Consider the following 27402-nt stretch of genomic DNA (forward strand, 5'->3'; position numbering starts at 1 on the left):
GGCCTTTGGCTATACCTCCTGTTCTGGATGTTGTGGAAGATGTGTTTGCAGAGGCTTCTCTTAATCCTGATTCTTTGCCTCCTGCTCCTGTTAAACCGGATAGGTATTACAGGGTGCCTGAAGCTCATAAGTATCTTCTTAAGAGTCCTAGGGGACCCAGAAACTGTTAGTCAGGGGCCTAAGGGTGTTAAGGCTTCTGTTGTTAAAAATCTGGTTCCTCCAGATAAAGAGGCCAGGGCTTTGGATAGATGGGGAAAGAAAGTCTATACTTCTTCCACCCTTGCTATGAGGGCTTTGAATTGCCAGTTTCACGTGTTGAAATACCAAAACTATCTACTTTCTCAATTGAAGTCTAAGGTAGATGCTCTGGCGGAAGGTATTGAGTGTAAAGAGTTACAAGATTTAGTACATGTTTCTGAACAGGTGGGTAAGCATTCCTTGCAATGTGGTTTTGATGCTGTACAGGCCTCCTCTAGGGTGGCTGCCACTGGGTCAGTTCTTCGCAGGCACGCCTGGCTGAGGGATCAGAATTTATCTGACCATGTTAAGACAAGGATTTTAGATGCTCCTTTACAATCTGATGTGTTGTTTGGTTCACCTGTTGAGGCAGTCTTAAAGAAAATGGAAGACAAGGCTAAGTCTATGCGGACTGTTAAGGATTTTTTGCAGGTTCAGCCTCCGAAGTTTAGTAGAAATTGGCCTGCCAAGGGGTGGACGTATCCTTCTTATGATTCCCAGTCTAGGGGTAGATCTAGGCGTGGTAGGGGCAGAGCTCAGGGCTCTTTCAGGCCTAGAACAGGGAGTTCACCTGCACAGTCTTGGTGAGGGCAGGGGTCAGTCCTTTCGTAAACAGACCCAATGACCTACCATTTCAGCTGCCAGAGCCTTCTCGTCTGGCAGCACCTTTGGGAGGAAGGTTGACACTTTTCAAGGAAAATTGGAGTTTAATTACCCAAGACAGATGGGTATTGGATATCATACACCAAGGTTACAGGTTTTATTTCCATACCTTGCCTCCTTTCAAAGGCATGCCAGACGTTCCTCCTCAGCAAAGAATAGAGGCTCACAAACAAATTTCTCTGTTACTTCAAATAGGGGCCATTCAGCCAGTCCCTATGCCAGAAGTGGGCCTAGGATTTTATTCTCGCCTGTTCCTAGTACCAAAGAAGGGGAACACGTGGAGACCAATTTTGGATTTATCTATCCTCCACACTTATCTGGACATTCCCAAGTTCAAAATGTTGACGTTACAACAGCTTTTACCCCTGCTGGACAAAGATCATTGGATGGTAACTTTAGATCTCAAGGAGGCTTACCTTCATGTTCCTATCAGACTGTGTTGCAGGAAGTATCTGCGTTTTCGAGCTGGGACTTCTCATTATCAGTTCTCTGCATTGCCCTTTGGCTTATCTACTGCGCCCAGAGTGTTCACAAAAGTTCTGGCTCCAGTGATAGCTTTCTTCAGGCTAAGAGGAATACAGATCTATCCCTATTTGGACGATTGCCTGATTCTGGCTCAAGGAAGGGACGAGCTTCTTCTTCATTTGGAATATGTGATAGCAGTGCTAAGATGCCTGGGGTATTCTCTGAACGAAATAAAGTCCAGTCTAGTACCCTCTCAGGACATGTGCTTTCTGGGTGTAAGACTGAATACAGCATCCCAGATGGCCTTTTTGACCCCGGACAAACAAAAGAATCTTTCCCTTTACTTTCATCAATTGTCTCATCAGTCCAGGCTGACTGCAAGGACAGTCCTTCAAGCCTTGGGGTTCATGGCATCTTGTATTCTGGTGCTTCCCAATGCCAAACTGCATATGAGGAAGCTACAATGGTATCTCAAAATGTATGGACACAGCACTGCCAGGATCTGGACACTGTCATTCAAATAATACCTTGCATTCAAAAGGAATTTTTGTGGTGGGCTCAGGAATGTCACCTAAACAAGGGACTCTCTGTGACCCGGCCAGAGGCGAGTCACATTCTAACGACAGATGCCTCAGACAAAGCTTGGGGAGCTCATCTAAATGGAAAGTGGATACAAGACAAGTGGCCTGCCAGACTACAACATCTACATATCAACCTGAAGGAGATGTTAGCAGTCCAGTTTGCATTAATAGCTTTCAAGGAGTTACTTCTTCCAGGGCAGGTGTTGATTCTAACAGACAACACAACTGTCATGTGGTACATCAACAAGCAAGGGGGAACACATTCTTATCCTCTATGCAGGCAAGCAATGATTTTGTGGGAGACTGCTCTCAGTTTACAGCTAAATCTTCAGGCAAGGTTTCTGCCGGGAGCACAGAACTCCTTAGCAGATGTGTTGAGCAGACGGATTATGGATCTCCACGAGTGGAAATTGGATCCTCATGTATTTCAGAAATTAACAGTGTCATGGGGAACTCCAGACATAGATCTGTTCGCTTCTCCACTAAACCACCAGCTGCCAAAGTTTTGCACGAAAAGGTTTCATCCCACAGCTTGGAAAGTGGATGCTCTTTCTTTCAATTGGAGCAATCTTCATGTGTATGCCTTTCCACCTCTGCCTCTCCTCCCAAAGGTACTCCTAAAGGTCAGACAGGACAAGCCAAGGATGATTTTAATAGCTCCAGATTGGCCTCGACAGCACTGGTACCCATTACTGAGAAGTCTGGTGCAGGGAGCCTCCATGGCCTTTGCCTTGATTCCACACCTGTTGTCTCAGGAGGACAGTCATTTACTCAATGTCAAACTTCACTCTCTTCACCTAACAGCCTGGCATATTCTGTTTTGAACCATAAAGGGTCTCAGCTTCCACAGCAAGTTTTGAATGTTATTTTGGAAGCTAGAAGGCCTAGTACAAGGAAAGTGTACGCAGATAAATGGAAGAGATTTTTATTTTGGAGTGCAGCAAAGGATTTTGATGTTTCTGAGCCTAATTTAAGTGTGGCTCTTCAATATCTTACTGAGTTACTGGACAAAGGATTGTCCTTCTCTTCTATTAAGGTTCATGCTGCAGCAATTTGCTCACTATGACTGTGACCCACCATTGTTTTCTCATCCTTTGTTCAAGCAATTTCTTAGAGGGCAAAGAATATAAGACCCGACGTAGAGCTCCTACTCCTGCTTGGGATCTCAATTTTGTGTTGGAGAAACTCACTCTACAACCTTTTGAGCCTGCAGCTACTACTGAGTTGAAATATTTGTCATGGAAGACTGCTTTTTTGTTGGCCATTACCTCTGCAAGAAGGGTTTCTGAATTGCAGGCCCTTATGGCGGTTGAGCCTTTCTTAATTTTCCATAAGGATAGGGTATCTTTAGCGTACTAATCCTTCCTTTATGCCTAAAGTGGTTTCTAGTGTGGCTTTAAACCAAACTATTCATTTGCCTACTTTTATGCAAATCCCCAAAATAAAGGGGAAAAGATTTTGCACACTTTAGATGTACACAGGCAGTTGCGATATTATTTGAGCAGAACTAAAGTGTTCAGGCAGTCTCAGCAGTTATTTGTTTCTTTTGCTTTGAGTTCTCAGGGCAAGCCTGTGTCAAAACAAACTATTTCTAAGTGGATTGGGTTTTGCATTGCTTTCTGTTATTCCCATCATGGCAAGGAGATTCCAGCTGGGATTAGGCCTCATTCCACTAGGGCTACTGCCACTTCGACAGCCTTTTTGAGGGGGGTGGCAACTAAAGATATTTTGGAGGCAGCTACTTGGAGTTCAGTGCATACTTTCTCAAAGCATTATCACCTTCCACTTTACTCAAATCTAGGGCTGGTTTTGCCACTGCTGTTTTACAGGGCATTTTGGCAGCTCCTGCTTCTTTATAGTTTTGCCATCCTCCCTTATCTCTGCTTTGGGATTCTACCCAAGTGTAAGGACTGCAGCAATGTGAGATGAAGAACATAGTACAGTTTTGTACCTACCATAAATGTAGATGTTCGAAGATCCACATTGCTGCAGTCCAATTTACCCTCCCTCCTTCGCCTCTGTAGTTAGAGGCGGTTGTGTGGGTTGGGTTGTAAATATTGTGTATATTGTATATATTGTACATATTATTAGTGCAAGGGTGGTTGGTTGGTTGTTTTGCTGTCTTTTGGTTTTGACCTTTCTTTGTATGGTCTTCTGACATCTGAGGCAAGAAAAGGCTGAGGATATGACGTCGGTCATGCGCATTTGTACCCTGACGTCCTGATGTCAGTCTAATGCGCCTTGACCGACGTCAGCCTTATACTTTGATATTCGGGCCGACCGAGGACAGCGGACTACCCAAGTGTAAGGACTGCAGCAATGTGGATCTTCGAACATCTACATTTATGGTAGGTACAAAACTGTACTTTTCAGCGAATGTCCCTTCAGCGACACATATGCAGGGAACGCACAAAGCCGTGAACGCTGACATCAGCGATTTCTAAAGAAATCGCTTGGCCATCTCTGTAGGTTTGCCATTTTCCACACTATAGTGCAATCTGTGAGTTGGTATATTTAGTTAGGGGGGTTGTGAGGGGGTGAAGCCTCCTACTTAATCATGTTTGAAAGTGTGTGCATGTGTTTTTGGTGCTAACAATTTCTTTCCCAGGAACGAAATCGCTGATTTGACCATTTGCAGTTTAGTGTGGTCAATCTACGTGTCGCTGAAGAGGCGGTCGGTGTAACACCTCTGAGATTTTAATATATACCCAAGGAAAGAACATTAAAACAGTGAAGGATTTTTCTTTGACTCCAAAATACAGCAAGAGTTACTCTTCAAAACCTTGGCCTTTTCTACCTAGACAAGACAAGGGGAGGCCTCACAAAAGGCAGGGGGCTCCAAAGAACCCACCGAGCTCAAGAGAGCAACTGTTCTCACTAAACTTTTCCCTTCCTCACCATATGTGTAGCAGGAAGACTCTCCTTACTAAACCAGTGGAAATCAATCTAGAGAGACCATTGGTATCTCAACATCATAGAAAATAGATACTGTATTCAATTCAGAGAAACACCACCCTTCTTGGGCATTCAACCTGTCCCTCCTGGACTAGAGGGAAAAGGCTTCTACTCAAGAATATTTCTGATCCCAAGAAAAGAGGGCACTTGGTGACCCTTCTTGGGCCTCTCAAAGCTAAACAAGTTCCTCAGCATCTGAAAATCCAAAACACTCACGTTGTAGAAATTACTCCTGAATCTTTCAAGATGCTTCCTTTGTCACCGTAGACCTAAAGAATGCCTACATAGCAGACTGTCACAAAAAGTACCTAAGACTTATACCAATAGGCTCCCACATTATGTGCTTTACCATTTGGACTGTCTACTGCTCCAAGTTTTCTCAAAATGCCTAGCTTCTTTGATAGCCTATTGCAGAACTCTAGGGGTTCATATTTACCCATACTTGGACTACTGTATCATCCATGGAAGATCACTTCAGAATCCCTAGGTTCCTTGCAAATCAAGTAGACTCTTTTCCTAAGGTAGGTCTCGCCTTAAGTCATAAAATCACAAACTCTACTTCAGACAAGGTTCCTCTTTTTGGGAGTCCTCATAGACTGTTCAGTAGAAAGCCTTCCTTCCCCAAGACAATATTGCTTTCTTGACAATGCTACCTGATTGGTCTGCTTCTAAAGAAGCAGCTCATCACTGAGAGAATTATTGAGGATACTAGGATACATGGCAACATGCATTCTAGTGATCCCCGTTTGCAAAGTTAGAGTTGAGGAAACTCCAGTGGTTTCTGAAAAACATTTGGCAACTGCATTCCCAGCCTCTGGAAACCCTACTGACCCTTTTTCCATGCCTGAAAAAAGAGCTCCTATTGTGGAAGAACAAAATACTAAGGTACCCAGGGGCAGACTTCATTTTGCCAGGAGCAGATGAGTGTTACCATGGGCAGTTCAGACATAGCTTGGGTAGGGCACTTGGGTCCCCTGAAGGGTTACAGGGCTTTTGATCCCCACAACTGAGGAAATTGCATATAAATCTGAAAGGGTTACTAGCACTCTACCTGGCCTTAAATGCCTTTCAGCAAAACTTAAGCTCAAAGATGCTGCAAATCTAGACAGACACCACAGTTATGTGGTACATGACTATACCCGACTGGTGCAGCATTGCCAGAAAAAAATATGGATCCTGTTTGAGGTAGGGTTAACCCTCATAGCACCTGTTATTCCAGGCCAGAACAATACCTTAGCAGATTCCTTTAAGCACGGACCTTCTATATTACGGTGAGTGGATGTTGAAGTCTTCCTGGATCTGACTATACAGTCGAGGATCCCCTGAATCAGATCCATTTTGTTTCTGTCCATAACAAGTAACTACAGACATTCTGCTTCAGAGCACAATCAACATGAGCTTGAAAAATAGATGCATTCTCTTTCACATTGTCAGAATGGCTTCTATACACATCCCCCCATCCCTCAGTTTCTGCATTGTCAGAATGGCTTCTATACACATCCCCCCATCCCTCAGTTTCTGACAAAAGTCAAGGCAGACAGACTCGCCGTGATCTTCTTGATGTGTTCTTCGTGTTTCACTGTTGCAGTCATTACATTTGGGTCATCTGCTGGCAGGTTGTCCTCAGTCGGCCTGAATAACAAAGTCTTGGGTCCTGCATCGGTTGCTGTCTCCTCTTCCATGACATCAGGTCGTCAGGGGTATAAAACATGCAGCCGGCACCATTTTATTCAGTCTTTCTTGCCACGCGGTGTCTGAAACAGAAGCAGTTCGCAAGTGTGCAGACTCCTGAAATTTTCATATTCGAGTTTCAGAACTGAAGTCTTCAATCTAAAGCCAAGTACCCCGTTGGGGAAACTTTCTTGCTCCTTCCCGATGTCAGTAAAAGTTAATTGCATTACTTTTGGGAAGCAAATACCTCAAGGATTTTCATTTGCACTGTATTCCTTGCCTAGGCCCAGGTCACAACTTGCCTTGCTGTTGGTTTTATGCTAGATTTAACCAACTCAGTATTAAGCGTCTGTATATTTTTGCTTCTAAATATTTTGGTGCAAGATTTAATTATCCTGAAATGTCGTCTGTTAACAATCCGACTACCGGAGTTCATAAAAAACGCAAAGAAAAAGACAGAGACAGACCGTCGAGGTCCAAAACAAACGACGAAGCTTCTCCTAAGCCAGTCGCTGGTACTCAGTGAGGTGCCTTCGCAACCCGATACCCACTACTTTTGAGTCGCAGGCCTCTACCGAGACCCATTTGGAGTCTATTCTGAGTATTGAACCCGTGGATGTCTCTCCCTTGGATGGGTCCGGAGCCGCTGAGCAGGCACCAGCTTCTGAGGGTGTTTTCAGGCCTCAACATTTTTATATTAAACCGACGCCAGCAACAAAAACAAGGTCAAAAATAACGTTTGTCTAAAAACTGACACATGAGCCACGTGCTCAGGCCCCTATACCTAAAAAACAGATGATTAAAGTGGCTGAGGATTTAATTACCTTGATCAGGGGTTCCCAACCCAAAGAGGCCTAGGCAAGGCACTGATTATGAATCTTCAGATCAAGTTTCCATTTCTTCTGATTCCTCTTCTGATCAGGAATTTTCTCTTCCACCCTATGAGGATTCTGATGCAGAGGAATCCATCCCATCTGCATCTCCTCCTGAGGATTACTCTTTTGGAGAGACCTTGCATACTTTAAGGGAACATTTTCACTGGGAGAGTCCGGAAAAAAGAGGCTTGGGGATTTCCTTCTTATTTCCTTCCTCAGCATAGGCCTTTGGCAATACCTCCTGCATTAGACATTGTTGATGTGTTCTTGGAATCAAGCATGGCTCCTGATTCCCTGCCTCCAGCTCCTAGTAAACCAGACAGATATTACAGGGTTGCTGACTCCCACAAATTTCTTTTCATAAATCCTGCTGCTGACCCTGAAACTATTTCTCAAGGTCTCAAAGGTGTAAAGGCCTCTACAGCCAAAAATCCTACCCCTTCTGATAGAGATTCCAGGGTGCTGGATAAGATGGGGCAAGAAGGTTTATACGTCTGCAACCTTTGCAGTCAGGGCTTTAAACTGCCAGTTTCATATGCTGAAATCTCAACAGCATGTTATGGGCTTACTGAAACAGAAAACTGTTTATTTCTGATTGTGTGGAAAATAGAGTTACAGGAATTATTGCATTCAGCAGAACAGGTTGGAAAGTATACTTTGCAATGTGGTTTTGATTCCCTGGAGGCCTTTTGTAGGGCCGCCGTTACTGGATCTGTGATTAGAAGGCATGTCTGGCTCAAGGAGCAAAATCTGCCTGATCATGTTAAAGCTAAATTGTTGGATGCCCCTTTGCAGCATGATACTCTTGTTTGGCAGTAAGGCAGAAGAGGTTTTAAAGAAAATGGAAGACCAGGCTAAGTCAATGCAAGCTGTAAAAGATTTCTTGCAAGTGCAGCTGCCCAGGTTCAGTAGGCACTTGCCTACTAAAAATTGGTCCTTTCCTGTGTCCAACAGAGCCAGTCAGGGCAAACAGAGGCATTCAAAAGGCTCCCGATACCAATCACTGGGTTCTTACAGGTCAAAGCAGTGGGGTGCCTCCACCTCCAAATCTGGAGGAAACAAAGCACAACCCTACAGTGAGCAGTCTCAATGACTTTCCTCTACCATCACCAAGCACTTATCTTTTGGCAGCCCCTTTGGGGGGAAAACTAGCAGTTCATGCTCAAAATTTGCATTTAATCACCCAGGACAAGTGGGTATTAAACATAGTATCCCAGGGGTATAGATTTAATTTCCATACTTTGCCATATCCAAACGGATGGCCGGATCTGCCACAAAACCTGTGGGCAGAGACCCAGAAAAAGTCATGTCCCTCATGGATATGGTGGCTATTCAGCCGGTACCAGAAATGGAAAAGGGACAAGGTTTTTATTCAAGACTTTTCCTGGTGCCCAGAAAAGACCATTCATGGCATCCCAATACTGGACTTAAGGATTTTGAACACATTCCTGGACATTCCAAAATTCAAAATGCTGACTTTACAACAGCTACTGCCTATCGTAGGCAGGCATGCTTGGTTAGTAACTTGAGGCATACCTGCATATCCCAATAAGGGAATCATGCAGTCGATACCTCCGCTTCAAAGCAGGTTTTTTGCATTACCAATTCTCTGCACTGCCCTTTGGCTTATCTACTGTGCCCAGGGTCTTTACAAAGTGCCTGGCACCGATAATTGCATTCTGCAGATGAAGCATTCAAATTTATGCTTATCTGGACGATTGTCTCATTCAAGCAGAAGGTAGGACACACTAAAACATCTGGCGTTTGTAAAAAGGCTTCTAGCATGCCTAGGGTACACCATAAATGAAAAGAAATCACAACTGGTGCCCTCACAAATAATTACATTCCTGGGTGCAAGCTTGAATACAACTGCCCAGATGGCTTACCTGACGCCAGACAACGGCAACTGACAACATACTTCAAAACAACTGGCAACAAAAACCCAGTTATCTGCAAGACAGATTCTGCAGGCTTTGGGGTTCATGGCATCCTGCATTCTACTAATTCCATATGTGCGACTGCATATGAGGAAACTTCAGTGGTATCTAAAATGTTTATGGAGTCAACATTGTCGCAGCCTGGAAACAATGATTCCTCTCATTCCCTGCCTACAACAAGAGTTCCTTTGGTGGGCAGAGACATGTCACCAAAACAAGGGACTGTCATTCACTCAACCTCCTGCCACCCAAACCCTAACTACAGACTCATCAGATTATGCTTGGGGGGCCTACCTGGCAGGGAGATGCATTCAGGGCAAATGGAGCCCAAACCAAATGCATCTGCATATCAACCAGAGAGAGGTGCTAGCTGTTCAGTATGCTCTGACAGCCTTCAATGACTTTTCATCCAGGACAACTACTGATGAGGACGGACAACACCACAGTTATGTGGTTCATAAACAAGCAGGGGGGTACACATTCCTACCCCCTTTGCAGACTAGCCATGACTTTGTGGAACACGGCCTCCTTGACTTACCAAATACATCTTCAAGCTCAGTTCCTGCCAGGAAAGCAAAACACTCTGGCAGACGACCTGAGCAGAAATCTTATGGACTTGCACGAATGGAAATTGGATCCACAAATCTTCAGCATGTTAAAACAGAAATGGGGGAGCCCAGACATAGATCTATTTGCCTCTCCTCAAAATTATCAGTTGGACAAATTCTGCACAAGAACTCATCACAAAAAAGCATGGAAAGTGGATACTGCATCCTTCAGCTGGAAAAACCTAGCAGTCTATGCCCCCCCCCTCCCTGCCTCTACTTTCCAAGGTCTTACTGAAAGTCAGACAGGAAAAAACAAAAATGATCCTAATTGCTCCGGACTGGCCCCGTCAGCACTGGTACCTGCTTCGAAGGAATATGTCTCACCTTCCTCCATGGTACTTGCCTCAAATACCTAATCTGCTGTCTCACCAGTACTATCAAATTCTGCACACTTGGCTCCAAACTCTGGATCTTACAGCATGGCTAATCAACTAATTGTTCAAACACCTCTCAGTAAATCTGTGATGGATGTCATTTTGGAAGCCAGAAGGCCTAATACTAGAAAATCTTATGCCGATAAATGGAAGAGGTTCTGTGCCTGGAACCAAGCACAAGGAATAGACACAGCAAAGCCCAATATTCCTCAGATTTTACAATATTTGACTGAGATGCTTGACAATGGCCTATCTTTTTCTTCAATAAAAAATCGATGCATCTGCCATCTATGCTCATTACAACACAGAGCCTCCCTCTTTTCTCATCCTCTGCTTAAACAGTATCTTAGTGGGGCCAAAAATTTAAGGCCTCCCAGAAGAGCACCAACTCCTGCATGGGCCCTCAATTTTGTGCTGGAAAAACTCACCCTGCCTCCTTTTAAACCAGCGGCTACTGCGGATATAAAATTTCTATATTGGAAAACAGCTTTTCTTTTGGCAGTCCACTTCAGCAAGAAGGGTTTCTGAACTACAGGCTCTCATGGCAGTAGAGCCTTTTATTATATTTTACCCGGACAGGGTGTCCCTCAGATAACCAAAGTTGAACGAACAAGTAGCAAGACTGCCCAAAAAAAGATGTAAAAAATGACAAGTTTAATAAAGCGCTTTTCGTTTGCTTGGTTATTTGAAGTTTAGTAGTTTTTTCGTTTTTGAATTTAGGGTGTCCCTCAGGACCAGTCCTTCTTTTATGCCTAAGGTGGTATCCGTTGTGGCTCTTAACCAGACCATTCACCTGCCTATATTTTACCCAAATCCGCAGAACAAGGGGGATAACTTAGATTCTCCTTAAAATAAGACCAAATCTCTAAGAAAGTCTGAGCAACTACTGGTAGCATTTGCTCCAGGGCCAGAGGGGAAGGCTATATCAAAGCAGACAATTTCTAAATGGATAAGCCACTGCATTAATTTCTGCTATTTGCACCATGGTAAATCCTGTGCCCAAGGGTATCAGATCACATTCCAGCAGGGCTGCTTCTACTTCAGCAGCTTTTCTCAGGGGGTTTCCAACCAAAGACATTATAGAAGCTGCTACTTGGAGCTCTGTTCATACCTTCACAAAGCATTATCATTTACCTCCCTTCTCCAAATCCAGGGCAGGCTTTGCCACTGCAGTCCTTCAGGGCCTTATAGCTACTCCTAATGCTGTTTAATTCCACCCTCCCTTCCATAGCATTAGGAATTCTACCAAAATGTAATGACTGCAACAGTAAAACACGAAGAACATTGTACAGTTGTGTACACTTACCGTAAATGTAGATCGAGTGTGTTCACTGTTGCAGTCCGGGTTACCCCCCCCCCCATCCCCCTATTCTATAACTTTTCTTTCCTTCACTGTATACTAAAGCCTTTGTCGTGTGTTTGCTTTTAGATTAAGGTAAAGTTTGTTTTTAAAAGTGCATTTATATATATATATATATATATATTTGCTCCCCATTTGGGGGGCATCTGACATCTGGGGCAAGAAAAACTGAATAAAATGGCATCTGCTGCATGTTTTATACTCCTGACGACCTGATGTTATGGAAGAAGAGACAGCAACTGACGCATGGCCCAAGACTTTGTTATTCAGGCCATCTGAGGGCAACCTGCCAGCAGATTACCCAAATGTAATGACTGCAACAGTGAGTACACTTGAACATCTACATAAGTGTACACAACTGTACTTTCTCCTTTTGGACAAGACAACACTGGTTCTCCTCCTCCTGACTCTCAGCTAGAGGAGATTCTGTTCTCAACTGCAGGAGATCTCCTCAGCCAGGCCAGAGGGTCTGAGTTTCACCCCACCTAGCCACCCCCCACATTAACCACCTAGAGGATGTGGTTTTGACATATAGAACTGCATCCTGTCCCAGTGATATGATCTTCATTCTTAGGGAAGCACGAAAGCCCAACACCAGGAAATCATACCTGGCCAAGTGGAGATTTTCTGCTTAGTGTCACAGCTGTAACACTAACCCTGCTCAAGCAGACATCAGCTCAGCCTTGCTGTACTTGTCGGGCCTCTTTCGACTAGGGCATTAAGATGTATGCAGCTGTAATATTAGCCTAACTGCACAGTGCTGCACTTATCTTCTCACAACCTCGCATGATTTTTCCAGATGATTATTCACTTGAGATCACCCAGAAGGAACCCCATTGCAGCATGGGATCTAAATTGTTAGAAAAAGTAATCTTACCCTGCTTTGAACCTGCTGCCACTGGCTCTCTAAAGATGTTCATCTGGAAGGCCATCTTCATGGGTAAATAACCTTTCACTGCCTTCCACAGGGATAGGCCCACCCTCGGAACAAACCCATCCTGTATACCCAAAGTGCTCTCAGACTTAAGCGCGGTATCCACCTACTGGACTTCTGTCCAAATCCGCAGCACAAGGCAGAGCAAGTCCTCCATTCCCTGGATGTGCACAGGTAGATCAGCTACTATTTAAATATGGCAAAAAGTCCTAATAGAGCAAAGCAATTGCTGGTGGCAGTCACAAAGGGTAAGTGGGGCAAGCCTGTCTGCAGACTCTCTCTAAATGGATAGCTGGGTGTACGTTGTTATTCTCACCATGGAAAGGATTTACCTGGGCATATTAAAGCCCACTCCACCAGACATGGGGTGACTACCACTGCTTTCCTCAAAGGTGTTCTTACCCAGGCCGTCATAGAGGCAGCTACATGGAATTCAGTGCACATCTTTACAAAACACTGCAAACCTGGGCAATGCATCCAGGGCTAGAGTAAGCTTTGCATCTGCCATCCTGCAAAATCTTATTTCCCAAAGTTGTACAGATGACCCGCTACCCAACCTTTAGCTTTGGCAGTCATCCCAAGAGTCATTACTGCAACATTTAATTATGAAGAGCATAGTACAGTTTTGTCCCACCTGAACATAATTGTAGATTGAGTAGATCATTGTTGCAGTAAACCTTCCAGCCCAGCCCCTCTGCCTGATGACCACGTGTCTCCCCTTTGCTGGATGCAGAGGATAGAGGAGTTTTTCTTCAGATAGTCCCCTCTATCTCCACCACCCCCTTTCTGCATCCTATGTTTTTTCCTCCTCACTTTAATTGACACATGTGGAGGTTGTGCTGTCCTCTGGCATCAGACTGTTCTTTCTCTGAGACCTGTAGATGTCACAGACTGACGCCTTTCTCTTACTTCCTGACATCTGTCTTCAGATGTTGGTTGGGTAGGGATGATGTAAAGACTCTGGACATGAGTCCATCGGGGGCTTGTGCATGGCAGGAAGATGAAGGAATCAGTGCTGCAACATTGATCTACTGGGATGTGTGCAATTATGGTAAGTGGAACATCACTGTACTTTTGACTGTTTCAGGCTTTTGGGTGGGGCCTCTGGCAGAGTTATTGTTCCGGTGAAGGCATTTAAAGACTGGTGCACTTGTATATTGCGGTGTTTAATGTACTTGTGCCCCTCCCACCCCACTTCAGAAAAGTGTGCTGATGTCCATTTGGGAAGCACCCGTCAAGACTCCTTTGAATGTTATACCTCTCTGTAGTTTTCTGTAGCAGTCTGTGTGTAATAAGGTGGTATGGACATTTGTTTCTCTATTTCCTTTGCTTCTTCTCTCCCAATGTAATGTTGATCAATGTGCAGGCAAGAGCCTAACCCTCCACTCATTAAGGCTGGCACAAGTTGCAAAACCAATTTAGTAACAAGAATCTTAATTTGGTAACTACCGTGTTGTGACAAAGTATATTGGCAGGGTAGGACTGCATGTTAAGACTTTACAACTTTAGAAAATTATAATGCACTTGTCTGTTTTAACTTATTGTAGTTTGGTAACTAGTGTTTGCTGTGCACTCGTGGCTAAGAATGGGTGACATGGTGGCTTATTCATTAAGATCTGTGTTTCAGGACCATCGTCTAGGCTTTTGTCTTGACTTAGTCACGGTCTTTGTGGATTTTGAACGTTCACTTTGTGTCTGTATAGGCTTTATCCAAGTTTTCTGTTTTCCTCCTAGAAACAGTGATTGACTACTGTAATTGTTCCATAGAATGTTGTTAACTCTTGTATATTTGGCCAGGATGTGATTGAAGAGTCAGAGGTGACGGCTTCACTTAACCAGTTGAGAGGTGAATAAATTTAAAAAGTTACACCGCTAGCAGACTACCAAGATTTGCTAATATAGTTAAAATGCAGAACAGTAGTACCTAATTTTTCCTAGATGTAATAATGTATTTTGCTTGATTATTTAATTTCTTGCAGTGTTTGCTGCTTACTGTGTAAGTAGCTTTTATTTGGTTCTAAATGTAGAACTTGTTTCAGTTGTGAAGCCATATGAGCACAGTTGATGTTTTCACTAAATATGGCAACACTTTTTCAGAATTTTTAACCATTCTGTCTTTATAGAAAAAAATGGATAACAGAGAATATGCTGATGCCCAGGCCTTTGCAGCTGATGTTCGACTAATGTTTTCAAATTGTTACAAGTATAACCCACCTGATCATGATATTGTAGCCATGGCCAGGAAATTGCAGGTAGGTTTGTAGTTTTTTATGCAGACTGTACATTGTGTGAAGGAGTGGAATTTTTGTGGGAAGAGCTGTGATGAGTTTTGTTTTCATACTTGTTTCAGGATGTATTTGAATTTCGTTACGCAAAAATGCCAGATGAACCAGAGCAAAAACCTACTCCTCCTGTAACCACAGTAGTTCCCCCTGTTGTAACAAAGTCCTCTTCTGAGTCCTCCAGTGATAGCAGCAGTGAGAGTTCTTCAGAAAGTGAAAGCTCTGATTCTGAAGAGGAAAGGGCGAATCGCCTTGCAGAACTACAAGAACAGGTAAGACCATGTTCTCTGTTTGCTGTTTCAGGGTTGTGGTAGGTTGAAGTATTCTCCTGATGTCCTTCTATTCCTATTCCTATGTTGCAGTATTCTGTTTGTGGAATTTCCTGACTTCAGGCAATTTGTTCGTCAGCTCCTATGTGTGGAACGTCAGGCGTAAGGCCATAAAGCAGGGACCTTAAATGTGACGTCTCCACGCACAATCTTCTGAACTTTTCAGCCACAGACTTACCTACGTATCGTACAATCGCTCCTTCACAGATGTTGCATCAGTAAAGTTAAGCAACCAGTGGGTTTCTATTTTTCTTTTTTTGCTGCTTGTTATTCCTTAGGCTTGGTTGTTGTAGCCTTTAGCTGATGTCAGGTAAAAAGGGAAAGTGCCAATGCTGATGCCAGGTACCCCATAAAGACGCCCATGATGGGTGTATTTTTTTGCTTGGGCCAGGAGCACGACCATTCCTGCAGCTCAATTTGTCAATCATTTGTGCCGAAGACCCTACGCATCTGTCTGGCAGCTTTAAACCTTTACCTAGAAAACCAGTGCTTAAAACGGTTAACCCTTAGTATAAATCCTGCATCGGAGGTCGAATCTGAACCTCTAAGAAAGAAGGCCAAGATTCTTAGTTATTCCTCGCTTGCCACTCCGCTTCCCGATGCCCCGTTAGCTGCCGATCTAGGAGTTGAGGAGCGCTCTGCGGTTCCGTTGATTTCACCGACCCTTGAGGAAGCTGTTGCACAGCTGACAACCGGCACATATTCAGAGCTTTCCCAGACACTGACTAACGATGTCGAGGGGAAACCACTTTCTACGGTACCTCCAACCGAGATCCAGTCTTCGGAAGTATCTTCAAAATCTGACGCCAGGCTGGTTCTTACCTCCTCCCAGCCAAAAAGAAACAAAAAAACAAGCATACCTCCTCTCCTCCAGAAACCATATCAGATTGGCAGGCTCTCTCTCTGTTATGCAGGCCTTCAGCCTCAGCCCCCTCTTCTCTGCCTTTATTGCGCCGTAGATCTGCTTCTGCCTCTTCCCTCCCACCCATGACTTCTCAGGTTAAGGGAGGAAGAGCATGATTCTTCCTTTTCTTCCTCAGAGGGCTCCATTTCATGTACATCTCAGATTGCTTCTCCCCAGGAGTATTATTCAGCTGATGAAGAATCTGTAGAAGGAGATTCCTCCCTGAGGAATATTACCTTTGGTGAGACCATCACCAAGATGAGACTGCTTCAAATGGGATGCTTCCCAAATGATGGACACCCAAAAGAGGTACTTTTGAGCTGCTTCATGTGGAATCGCCTTCCCTCTCAGCTGTCCCTCTGGTGTTTCCTGGTTACTTGAATGCCTTTAATTTAGCTTCTAAGGCCCCAGACTGCCAGCCTCCGGCTCCCAAATGTCCTGACCACTTCTATAAAGTGCCAGAGGAGCAAAAATTCCTAGTTAAACCTCCCTTGGCAGACCCAGCTGTTGTTGCCACTGCTCCTGATAAACAGTCTAGACTGCTGCTTTCTGCCTCCCTCCTACCCACTGATAAAGATAGCAGATATATGGATAGAATGGGTAAGAAGGTATACACATCCTCCACTTTGTCATTCAGAGCCATAAATTATCAGACCCACATGACTAAGTATGCTCTAGACTTAGTACCTCAAACCTCCTCCATGCTGGCTTCTATGCCTGACAGTCCCATTAAGGCTGACATTGCCTCCACTGTCCTTAGCTCAACAAGTAGCGAGGCACTCCATCAGATGCAGCTACGATGCTGCAGAAGCATCTGCCCACTCTGCAGCATCTGCCACTGTCTTCAGGAGATGCTCCTGGCTGAGACTTCAGAATCTACCTGAAGACTTCAAGTCCAAAATCTTGGACACCCCCCCCCCCCCGCCCCCCTGGATCACAGCTTCCTCTTGGGAAAACAATCTGCCGATCTCTTCAAGAATCTGCAGGAAAAAAGTAAAGAATTACAGGACATGAAGCATCTGCTGGTGTCCCCCTTTCCCAAGTATTAGAAGAACTACCCTGCTAAAACCATCTTTGTAAGGCGCAACCCTCCTCAGGCAGCTGCCTCCTCTTCCAGATCTAGAAGAGGGGCAAGAAGACCTACTTCTTCCAGACCTAATGCACCACCTCGTCAGCCCAGACAACCCTTTCAGGATAGAGGAGGCCCCAATAATGCGTAACTGCATGACCCACCCTTCCACTTTGCACACCTTCCACACTCTCCCCTCTGGCAGTCCATCACCACAGACCAATGTGTCCTATCCATTATCCGAAAGGTATTTCCTATCGTGGAGAGAAAAAAAACCCAGAAGTACCCCCCCCCCCCCAAGAAAAAACAAATTCATCTCCTACCACAAGTTTTGTCAGAACTACTAAAGCTAGGCACCATAGAACCTGTCCCCCCAGGATAGGAAGGAAAGGGCTTCTACTCTTGTCTGTTCCTGGTCTCCAAAAAAGATGGCCCCTGGAGACCCATTTTAGATCTCTCCTTTCGAACTCTACACCTATAAAAATATCCTCATTAAAACACAGTCACTGCCCACTCTGCTGCCTCTTATTCCAGCCATGGCCTTCATGGCCACCCTGGTCCTAAAGAAGCCTACCCGTCACATCCCCATCAGGACTTCCCACAGACAATTTCTACGCTTCTCTGGACCTTCCTGTCATTTCCAATTTACTTCCTTGCTCTTTGGTTTATCCACTTTCCCTTGAGTCTTTACAAAGTGCCTAGCCCCAGCCATTGCCTTCTGCAGAACGCAGGGAATCCAGATTTACTGATATCTGGATGGCATCCTAATGCTAGCAGAGTCCAAAGATACCCTCTCAAGGCATCTGCTCTTCACCATGTCCCTTCTGCAAAATCTAGGGATTACCATCAACCTCCAAAAGTTCTCCTTGAACCCAGGACCCAGGCCAGGACAAGATTTTCCTAGGCTGTAGAATCAGGACAGACAAAATGAACGCATTTCTCCCAGAGGACAAGATTCTGTCCCTGGCTTCCCACTTCCAGGAAACCGTCCATTCCCAGAAGGTTACAGCAAGGCAAATACCTCTGTCTCCTGGGCTTAATGGCAGCAACCATCCCCATGCTACCACTAGCCAGAATGCATATGCACAAGCTACAGTGGTATCTCAAAAACATTTGGTCCCAACACCTACATCACTTAGAACAGGGTATTCCCCTCCTTTCCTGTCTGAAGAAAGAAATCAGCTGGTGGATCCAGCAAGTGCATCTAAACCCGGGGCTTCCACTGCAGCCACCCACCCCAATCCAAACAATGCATACAGATGCCTCAGATTCAGGTTGAGGTGCAACGCTGGCATTCTGCATGGTTCAGGAAAAGTGACACCCTTCTCTACAGAGCAAGCACATCAATGCCAGGGAAATAGCAGCAGTCTTCCTAGCTTTAAAGACCTTTATTCCCCTTCTGGTCCCAGGGGTGCTCCAGAAAGTATCAACACCACGGTTATGTGGTACCTCAACAAACTGAGAGGAACAAGGGCCTTCCAGCTGTGGAGGCTGACCCTGCTTGCCACAACCTGGTCTGCAGGCGACATCCCCTCGCAGGACAACAAGCAGGATCTCCTCTCCACAGCACAAGTGGATGCTGGACGGGGGTGGGTCTTCCTAGACATAGTCCACAGGTAGAATATTCCACAAGTAGTAACCAAACCACGTAGAAAATAGAAATAAAAAACACACCAAACAGCCAGTATATATAGCCTTTATCTCTCCTTTTATCCACAAGACCTGGTACCTCGGCATCTACATCTGTCAAATAGTCAACAAAACAGTAACAGTTACAGTCAATTATTCAATTTTCAATTCAATTATTATTATATTAATTATTCAATTAATAAAAAAAAAAAATTAAAATATTTTTATATATAATATATATTTTAAAATATGTTTTTTTCAGAAAATATTTTTTTCCCTCCATTTTGAATTTAATTGTATAATTAATTGAATATATGCAATTGATTGATAGAGCAAAAAAAAACTGTTGTTTGTAAAAAACAGGTAGAATATTCCACAAGCCCTGTTTGCCTCCCCCAAGAACAAGCAGCTGCATACCTTATGCTCACACACACTCCTCTAGCATGGAGAGTGGACGCTTTCAACATCTGTTGGGAGGGGAAATTTCTATGATAACCATAAATGTCCTACTCTTCCATGTAGTTTTATTCTTTCCCACCCACCATTACCCCCCTATACTTTCTCCTTTTGTCCCAACTAAGTCCTGGATCTACCTAAGCTACTGAAGGACACCAAGGGCACACACCTGTCCCCACTGGCATTCCTCCTGCTGGCCTTCGAGATGTTCGTGTCTCACTGTTAGTCCTCGCATTTGGGTTATCCCTGCCAGGGTAGCCCTCTGCCGTCCCGAATACCAGAGGCTTAGTATGTCTGCATTGGTTCTGTCTCTTCAAGACTGACATCAGGTCAGTAGTATGAAGTAAGGCAGCCAACGCCGTTACATCAGTCTTTCTTGCCATGGAGCCCGAAGCAGAAGCATATGTCCTTCAAGAATGCAACTGCAGTCATAACATATGGGTTGTCCTGCCTCAGGCAGCCCTCAGTCGGCCGAATTCCAAAGTCTGGGTCCGGCGGTGGCTAGTGTCGCCTCCTCTCAGACGTCACAACGGCTGGAGTATAAAGGCATCAGCCGACGCCATCTTCAGTCTTTCTTGCCGCGCGGTGTCCGAAGCAGAAGCAGTTCGCAAGTGCCGGTCGGTCAGCTCCTGTGTTTTCAGTACCGAAGTCATCTAAAGCTAAGTACCCGTTGGAACATTTATTCTTGCCTCAGCCGATGTCAGAACAAATTGAGAAAGTTAATAATTGTTTGTCTTGTGGTAAACAAATACCTCATAAGGACTTCCATTCTCTCTGCCTTCCCTGCCTGGGCCTAGACCACGACGTCTCGGCCTGTGCTGCCTGTGTTTGCTTTAATAAGCGCACTCTCAGGCGCCGGGCAGAATTCGCCGAGGATTTTTTCGGTGAATCCTTTGCATATATCATGCCGTCGGATCTACCGACAGCCCAATCTGCTAAAAAACGCAAGGACCAGGATCGACCTCCTCGGCCCGCGTCCACTACCGATGTTACTCCTAAACCCTCTGCTAGCGCTCCGGTCCCTTCGGAAGTGGTAAATCTACCGATGTTAAGTTGTCAATCTCGCCTTCATTCTTGCTGGATGGGTTCGGAGCCGATCCTCGGCTCCGACTCGGCACTTGCTTTAGCTTGAGAACTCCTTTTACCAGCTCGAGGCAACCCTATATCCCATGATGCAAGGCGGAACTACCTCAGATCTCGTTTGCCGCTTAGCAAAAGAGGTCTCCTTTGCCAGCTGAGGTAAGTAGTTTTTTGTCAAAAAGCTTAGTTAGGGAATTATTTCTCCCTTTTTTCCCCTTTCATAGTGTGTAGTATTTCTACAGCCCTCCCTATTCCCCTTAAAGTTAAAAACTTTTAAATTCTTTACATAGTTGTAAAACAATTTTAAGTTAGGCCTAGACCCCATTGGTTAATCCCTACCTGTGTGTCTGTGTGTTTGGGGATTAATTGTGTGTTTGTTGGGGTGTGTGTGACTTCTTCCTCCAGGACTATGTCAAAGGAAGGCAAAGTCTCAGGCTTCAAGAAGTGTGACTCGTGCTGTCAGAAAATGTCTCTGACAGACGGTCACACTTCTTGTGTTTACTGCCTGGGGCCTTTGCACCTGCAGGACTCCTGTGCTTTGTGTCACTCTTTTAGCCAGAGAGTCCTGCAGGAAAGGAGGAATAAATTGATCCTCAGTGGCTTACTTAAGCCAGAAGGTTCTCCCTCTAAAACAGGGTCTAGAAAACCTTCTAAGCCACCGAAGGTTCAGGCTACAGTATCTAAGCCTCCTCCGGTGGCTCCGGCTGGAGCCGATCTTTCTGCTTCAAGTTAGTGGGTTCGGCACATTGGTTCAGACACCCGGTCTACTGTGGCCTTGTCGGCTCGGCTGGAGACACCTTATCCAGCATCGGGCCGAAACCTTCGGCTCCATCTGGAATTCAGGGGACTTCGCTCCGATGACTTCCCGAAGAGATCTCGGTCCCCTCTGGAGAGTATCCACTCGGCCCGGGTCTCCTCTTTGTCGGAGCCATCGGAGCCGATCTTCGAGATCTTCCAGGCTGTCTGACCACGACTTAGAGAGGGTGGTAAGCAGGCTGTTGAAGTCGCAGGCACTGGCCCAAATGCTCCATAGCCCGTCTCAGCAGACTTCGCTATTGCTTCACCCTTGAACTTCCTCCTCCGACTCCCGCCAGAGTTCGGAGCCGGAGCTTCGGGACAGCGACTGTTTCCGGAGCCGATACATCCTTCGGCTCCGTTCGGTTCCGATCTCCTCCTTGAGACCTTCCTTGGAGGGATCCGGTCGTCGAGTTTCCCTTGTCTGCTCCGAGGGGCTAGTGGCATCGGACCCTTGTCCGACCCGCTCTCCCTCTGGGGCTTCGCTTTGGTAAGCTCGGCACCGACATCGCCTCGAGCCTTCCCTCTCAGAGGAGCCGGAATTCCTGTGTCCTCGGAACGGGATATTCCGTTCCCGGGAGGGGAGCCTTTGAGGTGATGAGGAGTGTCCTGGCTCCTGAGCCAGGTCAACGGTCCATCCTCTAGCTCCTCCCTCTTGTGCCTGTAGACACCTCTTGCCAGCCTCTTGCTCTCAGGCCCAGGGATCCATCGCCCCAGGTTTCCCCATTGGGAATTTCCTCCTCTTCCGAAGTTTCTCCTGATCCTGCAGGTGAACCCCTCGGAAGAGGACGTAAGAGGAAACACACAGACTCACCTGAGTCTACTACATCTGATACCGACTTAGATGAGTCGGAGGGTTCCCCACGATCCCCCTCTGAGGATGTCTCCTTTTCAGACATCCTTGAGCTCCTCAAACAGAGGGGGAATTGGCCATCCATTGATCCCTCCGAGGATGAGTCGGTATACCTGGAGGCTTTTGGATCCCAACCCTCCACCTCCTGGGTGTCTCCGCCTTTCGACCCACTTATGCAGGTAGTGGCTCTGAAGGCGTGGGCAGCTCCAGATTCTGTGGAACCTGTCCCCAGGAGACCATCCAAGTTTATTACTGCCCCTACGGACAAACAGTTTCTTTCAAAGGGCGTCTCTGTGGATGCTATGGTGGTGGCGGCGGCCACTAAGAAGGAACTGGCAGATCCTTCAGTACCTGTCCATCCTCCTAACAAGGATTCTAGGACCATGGACAGGTATGGAAAGCGGATGTTTTCTTCAGCGACCTTTGCTATGCGTTCGCTGAACTACCTTTGTCACTTCACCAGGCTTCAAAGAGATATTCTCAAGGAACTGGGTGAAGTGGTCCAGGATCCTTCTGTTTCCTTCTGCTGCTGGGGCTCAAGAAAAGATTGCCTCACAGCTAGCAATCCTGAATTCCTTATCCAACTCCTCCATGCGGCTCATATCCTATGCGGCCGATGGAGCGAGCAGGGCCGCAGGCACAGGTGTGGCTCTTAGACGCCAAGCCTGGATGCGGCTTTGTAATTTTGCGGACCCCTTTAAGGCGTCCTTCACCAATACCCCCTTTGATGGTTCGGCTTTGTTCGGACCTCAGGTGAAGGATACCTTGACCAGGTGTGAGGACGGTAAAACTTTCTGCCGTTGGAGTCCATTTTTCCACCCTTTCTAGACCATATCCCAAGGGTCAGAAGGGAGTAAAGATGTGGTTCCGCAAAGCCCAAGGAGCTTCACCGGACACACGTGGTCAGTTTACCCCCAGAGGCAGAGGGGGTAACAATAATAGACGCCCTAGAGGCAGGGGGGGTTCTCAGAACCAGGGCAACAGGGAGTCTCTTCCTGAGAAGCCCTTTCAGCACCCCTGAGGTGTTGCCCGACTGTCCATCCTTGGAGGCAGTCGGGGGAAGGATTTCGCTGTACCCAGTAGCCTGGCATTCCCTCTCACAAGATATGTGGGTACAGTTGATCATATCCGAGGGTTACAAAATCCCCTTCGAAAGGTATCCCGTACCTCAACAGTCCCTTCCAGACATCTCACCCGGTCAAAGGGATTTGGCAGAACAGGAGGTTTCAAAGCTCCTAGGAAAAAGAGCCGTCCAGACTGTTCCGGCAGACCAAGTAGGATCCTGCGTCTACTCGAGATTCTTTTTGGTCCCCAAAAGGACGGGAGATTGGAGGCCAATATTAGACCTGAGCAGTCTAAACAGATTTGTCAAAAAGGCAAGATTCCGGATGGTCACGCTTCAGTCCATTCTGCCCTTTCTGGGCAAGGACAACTGGATGTGCTCTATAGACCTTCAGGACGCGTACTATCACATAAAGATTCACAGGCGCTCCAGAAGGTTTCTCCGCTTTCGGCTAGGGACCAGTCATTACCAATTCAGAGCCCTGCCCTTTGGCCTCACTTCAGCCCCCAGAGTGTTTACCAAATGCATGGCAGTGGTCACAGCTCATCTGAGACGTCAAGGATTCCAGGTGTTTCCGTATTTGGACGACTGGCTCCTCTCCGCCACCACCAGGTGTCAACTTCTTCAGACCAGAGACTACACTCTGCAGCTTTGCAAGTGTTTGGGGATTTCGGTAAATTTCGAAAAATCTTCTCTGTGGCCTTGTCAATCTATCACCTTTATAGGCGCAGAATTAAACACCGTCAAAATGTTAGCCAGACTAACAGATCAAAGAATTCGGGACATCCAAAAATTCGTTCAAATTCTATTGCAGAGCAGCAAGGTCAAAGCCAGATTGATACTAAAGGTTCTAGGTCTTATGGCTGCGGCCATTGTTCTTCTACCACTGGCTCGCTTCCACATGCGTCTTCTGCAGTGGATGTTATTCACTCAGTGGTCGTACCACAGTCTTCCGATGAGACACGAAATCTTAGTCACACAATCATGCAGAACTCATCTGAGCTGGTGGATATCTTCCCCTCTTCTTCATCAGGGCCGACCCTTTGTTCTCCCTCCTCCAGTTGCCACAGTTACTACGGATGCCTCTCTGATCGGGTGGGGGGGGCATTATCAGGGCAGGATGGTCCACGGGACGTGGCAACCCATAGAATACCATCTGCACATCAATGTCCTGCAGATGAGAGCGGTGCTTTTAACGTTGCAAGCCCTCAACGTCTTTCTTCCCACGGTTTCTATTGCAGTACAAACGGCCAACATGTCCGTGGTCTGGTACATCAACAAGCAGGGCGGGACCAGGTCCTATCCGTTGTGTCGAGAAGCTCTCAGACTTTGGCAATGGGCAATCTCCTCTCATCAGTTTCTGATAGCAACGCACATCCCGGCAGGTCCAACCTCTTGGCGGACAGGCTGAGCAGATCCATTCTGATGCCTCACGAGTGGTCTCTCAATCAATCTGTAGTGGATCAGATTTTTCTGAAGTGGGGCACACCTTGTTGCGATCTTTTTGCTACACCTCAAAACAACAAGTGCCCCGATTTTTTCACCCTTTTTCCCCTACCAGGCCAACCCCTGAGAGACTCTCTAACCCAGGATTGGCCCCGGGGACTTCTGTACGCTTTTCCTCCCTTTCCCTTGATTCCACAAGTCATTCAGAAAGCCACCGTGTTGAGGGCCAAGTTGATTCTCATTGCCCCTTACTGGCCTTGACAAATTTGATTTCCGTCTCTGCATCGTCACCTCCTGGTGCAGCCCTGGCATCTGGACCCAGTTCCGGATCTCTTGATCCACCAGTCGGGTCAGCAGCACCGGGCCATTCATTCTCTCAACCTCACTGCTTGGTTGCTCCACTTCCTTCCCTAGCCAGGCTTCCGATGATCTCTGATTCAGTCAGAGACATCTTAGTGTCTTCTTTAAAGTCGTCCACCAGAACTGTTTATGCTAGCAAGTGGCGACGTTTTTCTATTTGGGCAAATTCCAGGAATATTGATCCCTTTACTGCTCCTGTGCATTCTGTTTTAGATTTCCTGGCTGAAGTTTTTCATTCAGGATCTTCTTCATCTACAGTTAAAGTTCAACTGGCTGCTATTTCCAAGTATCATGTTGGCTTGCATGATAATAACATTATGTCTCATAGACTATGCAAGGCCTTTCTGAGAGGAGTTTTTCTCCTAAAGCCTCCGATAAAGCATCCTCCTCCACAATGGGATCTAAATTTAATGTTGGCATCCTTGACGCTACCTCCCTTCGAACCGTCTGCTTCATGTTCTTTGAAATTATTGACCTGGAAAACTATATTCTTACTGGCTGTTACTTCAGCAGGAAGGGTTTCCGAGATTCAAGCTCTCTGCATTTGTTCCCCTTACTTGGTTTTTCATAAGGACAGGGTATCCTTAAGAACGAATCCGTCCTTTCTCCCCAAGGTTGTGTCTCAAACCAACATTAACCAATCCATAGACCTACCAGTCTTTTTCCCAAACTATTCTGACAGAGCTGAACAAAAGCTTCATTTTTTGGATGGCCATCGTCAGCTCAGGTACTATTTGCATAGAACGAAGCAATTCAGGAAATCGGACCAATTATTTGTCTCCTATGCAGAAAACAGGATGGGTCTTCCAGTTTCTAAAGTGACCTTATCCAGATGGTTGTCTTCCACCATTTCCTATGTGTACTCTCTCAGAGGCAAGCAACTACCTTCTAAACCAAAAGCACACTCAACCAGGAGTCTATCCACTTCTGCAGCCTTTCAGGATAGACTATCCATTGATACCATTTGTGCAGCAGCTACTTGGGCCACTCCTCATACCTTTGTCTCTCATTACAAGTTAGACTTGGCCTCCAGAGACAGGGCCAGTTTTGGTTCCACAGTTCTCAAGAGTCTGTTCCATTGAGCCACCCGGGATACAGGTGCTAGGGACGCGGTCCCATCCAGCAAGAATGAAGGCGAGATTGACAACTTAACATTTAGAAGTTATGTACCTACCATAACGTTCCATGTTAGTTGTCTTCTCTGCCTTCTTTTCGTCCCTCCCTCCTTCCCCCTGGCCTGGACAGATCTTGAAGAGTTCCTATCAGGTTGTTTCCTCCTGAGCCTTCATTTGAGGACTCTTATTATGAACTTGGGTTTCCTAATTATGTTAGGTTAGTCCTTAGCAGGGTAGGTTAGCTACCAAACGAGATCTGAGGTAGTTCCGCCTTGCATCATGGGATATAGGGTTGCCTCGAGCTGGTAAAAGGAGTTCTCAAGCTAAAGCAAGTGCCGAGTCGGAGCCGAGGATAGGCTCCGAACCCATCCAGCAAGAAAGAAGGCGAGAGAAGACAACTAACATGGAACGTTATGGTAGGTACATAACTTCTAACTTCAGGCCGACACAGCGTTAACACGACCTTCGGTCTCTGAGATCTCTCCGGTGCCGGTTGTTGATTTTCCTCCAGAAACCGAAGTTCTGGATCTACCCGACACCATCCTTGTGGTCAAGGTAACGCCTGCACGTGGGGCTGCTAGGCCTCCTGTATCCATGTCCATCAAGGCCTTTGCACGTGCTAAGACCGCCAGTCAGGCCAAGGCCCATCCTAATCCTGCCCAGGCCCCTTCATCTGATAAGCAGATCATGTCTCTGGCTGCAGATCTTATTTCCCTTATCAGGGGGTCTCAGCCACATCCGGACAGGGGTTCTCAGCCACCTGCAGAGAAAAGGCCTCGAACTGAGCAGGCAGACGACCTCTCCTCGGATGAAGCCTCTGGGGATTCTGAGCATTCTGATACTCAGGAAGAACCCTTCCAGGCCTACGAGGACTCTGATGCTGAGGAATCGATTCCCTCTGCCTCCCCTCCAGAGGATTTCTCATTTGGGGAAGTCCTGCATTCCATGAGGGAACATTTCCAATGGCAGGGTCAGGAATTCTCTGACTCCAGGAAAAGGCTTCGTACCTTCCTCAAGCTTCCCCAGCACAGACCTTTGGCTATCCCTCCAGTTAAGGATGTTTTGGATGATGTTTTCTCTGACTCCAGTGCCAACCCTGATTCTCTTCCTCCTGCTCCTGTCAAGCCGGACAGATATTATAGGGTCCCTGACACTCTCAAGCACGTTTTTAAGGCCCACTCTGTGGATCTAAAAACTATTTCACAGGGCCCCAAGGGAGTGGCTTCCTCCTCTGCCAAAAAACCCACTGCCAGCTGACAGAGAAGCAAGGTCCCTAGAGAGATGGGGTAAAAAAGTATATACCTCTACCACCCTAGCCATGAGGTCTCTTAATTGCCTTTTTCACATGTTTCAGTATCAAG

At 46.2% G+C, this 27402-nt stretch overlaps 1 protein-coding gene across 4 annotated transcripts in view; it reads left to right on the forward strand.

Annotated features, from left to right (window-relative positions):
- BRD2 (bromodomain containing 2) overlaps positions 1–27402 on the forward strand; it is a 1415611-nt gene that overhangs the window by 893944 nt on the left and 494265 nt on the right. For all 4 annotated transcript variants that reach the window (XM_044083332.1, XM_044083333.1, XM_044083331.1 and 1 more), the window contains 2 exons: positions 14784–14912; positions 15011–15214. In XM_044083332.1, coding sequence (XP_043939267.1) covers positions 14784–14912; positions 15011–15214 — 333 coding nt within the window. The remainder of the gene's footprint in view (positions 1–14783; positions 14913–15010; positions 15215–27402) is intronic.

This window comes from Protopterus annectens, chromosome 9.part0 (genome assembly GCF_019279795.1).
Source record: "Protopterus annectens isolate FY-2018-M chromosome 9.part0, PAN1.0, whole genome shotgun sequence".
NCBI lineage: Eukaryota > Metazoa > Chordata > Ceratodontiformes > Protopteridae > Protopterus > Protopterus annectens.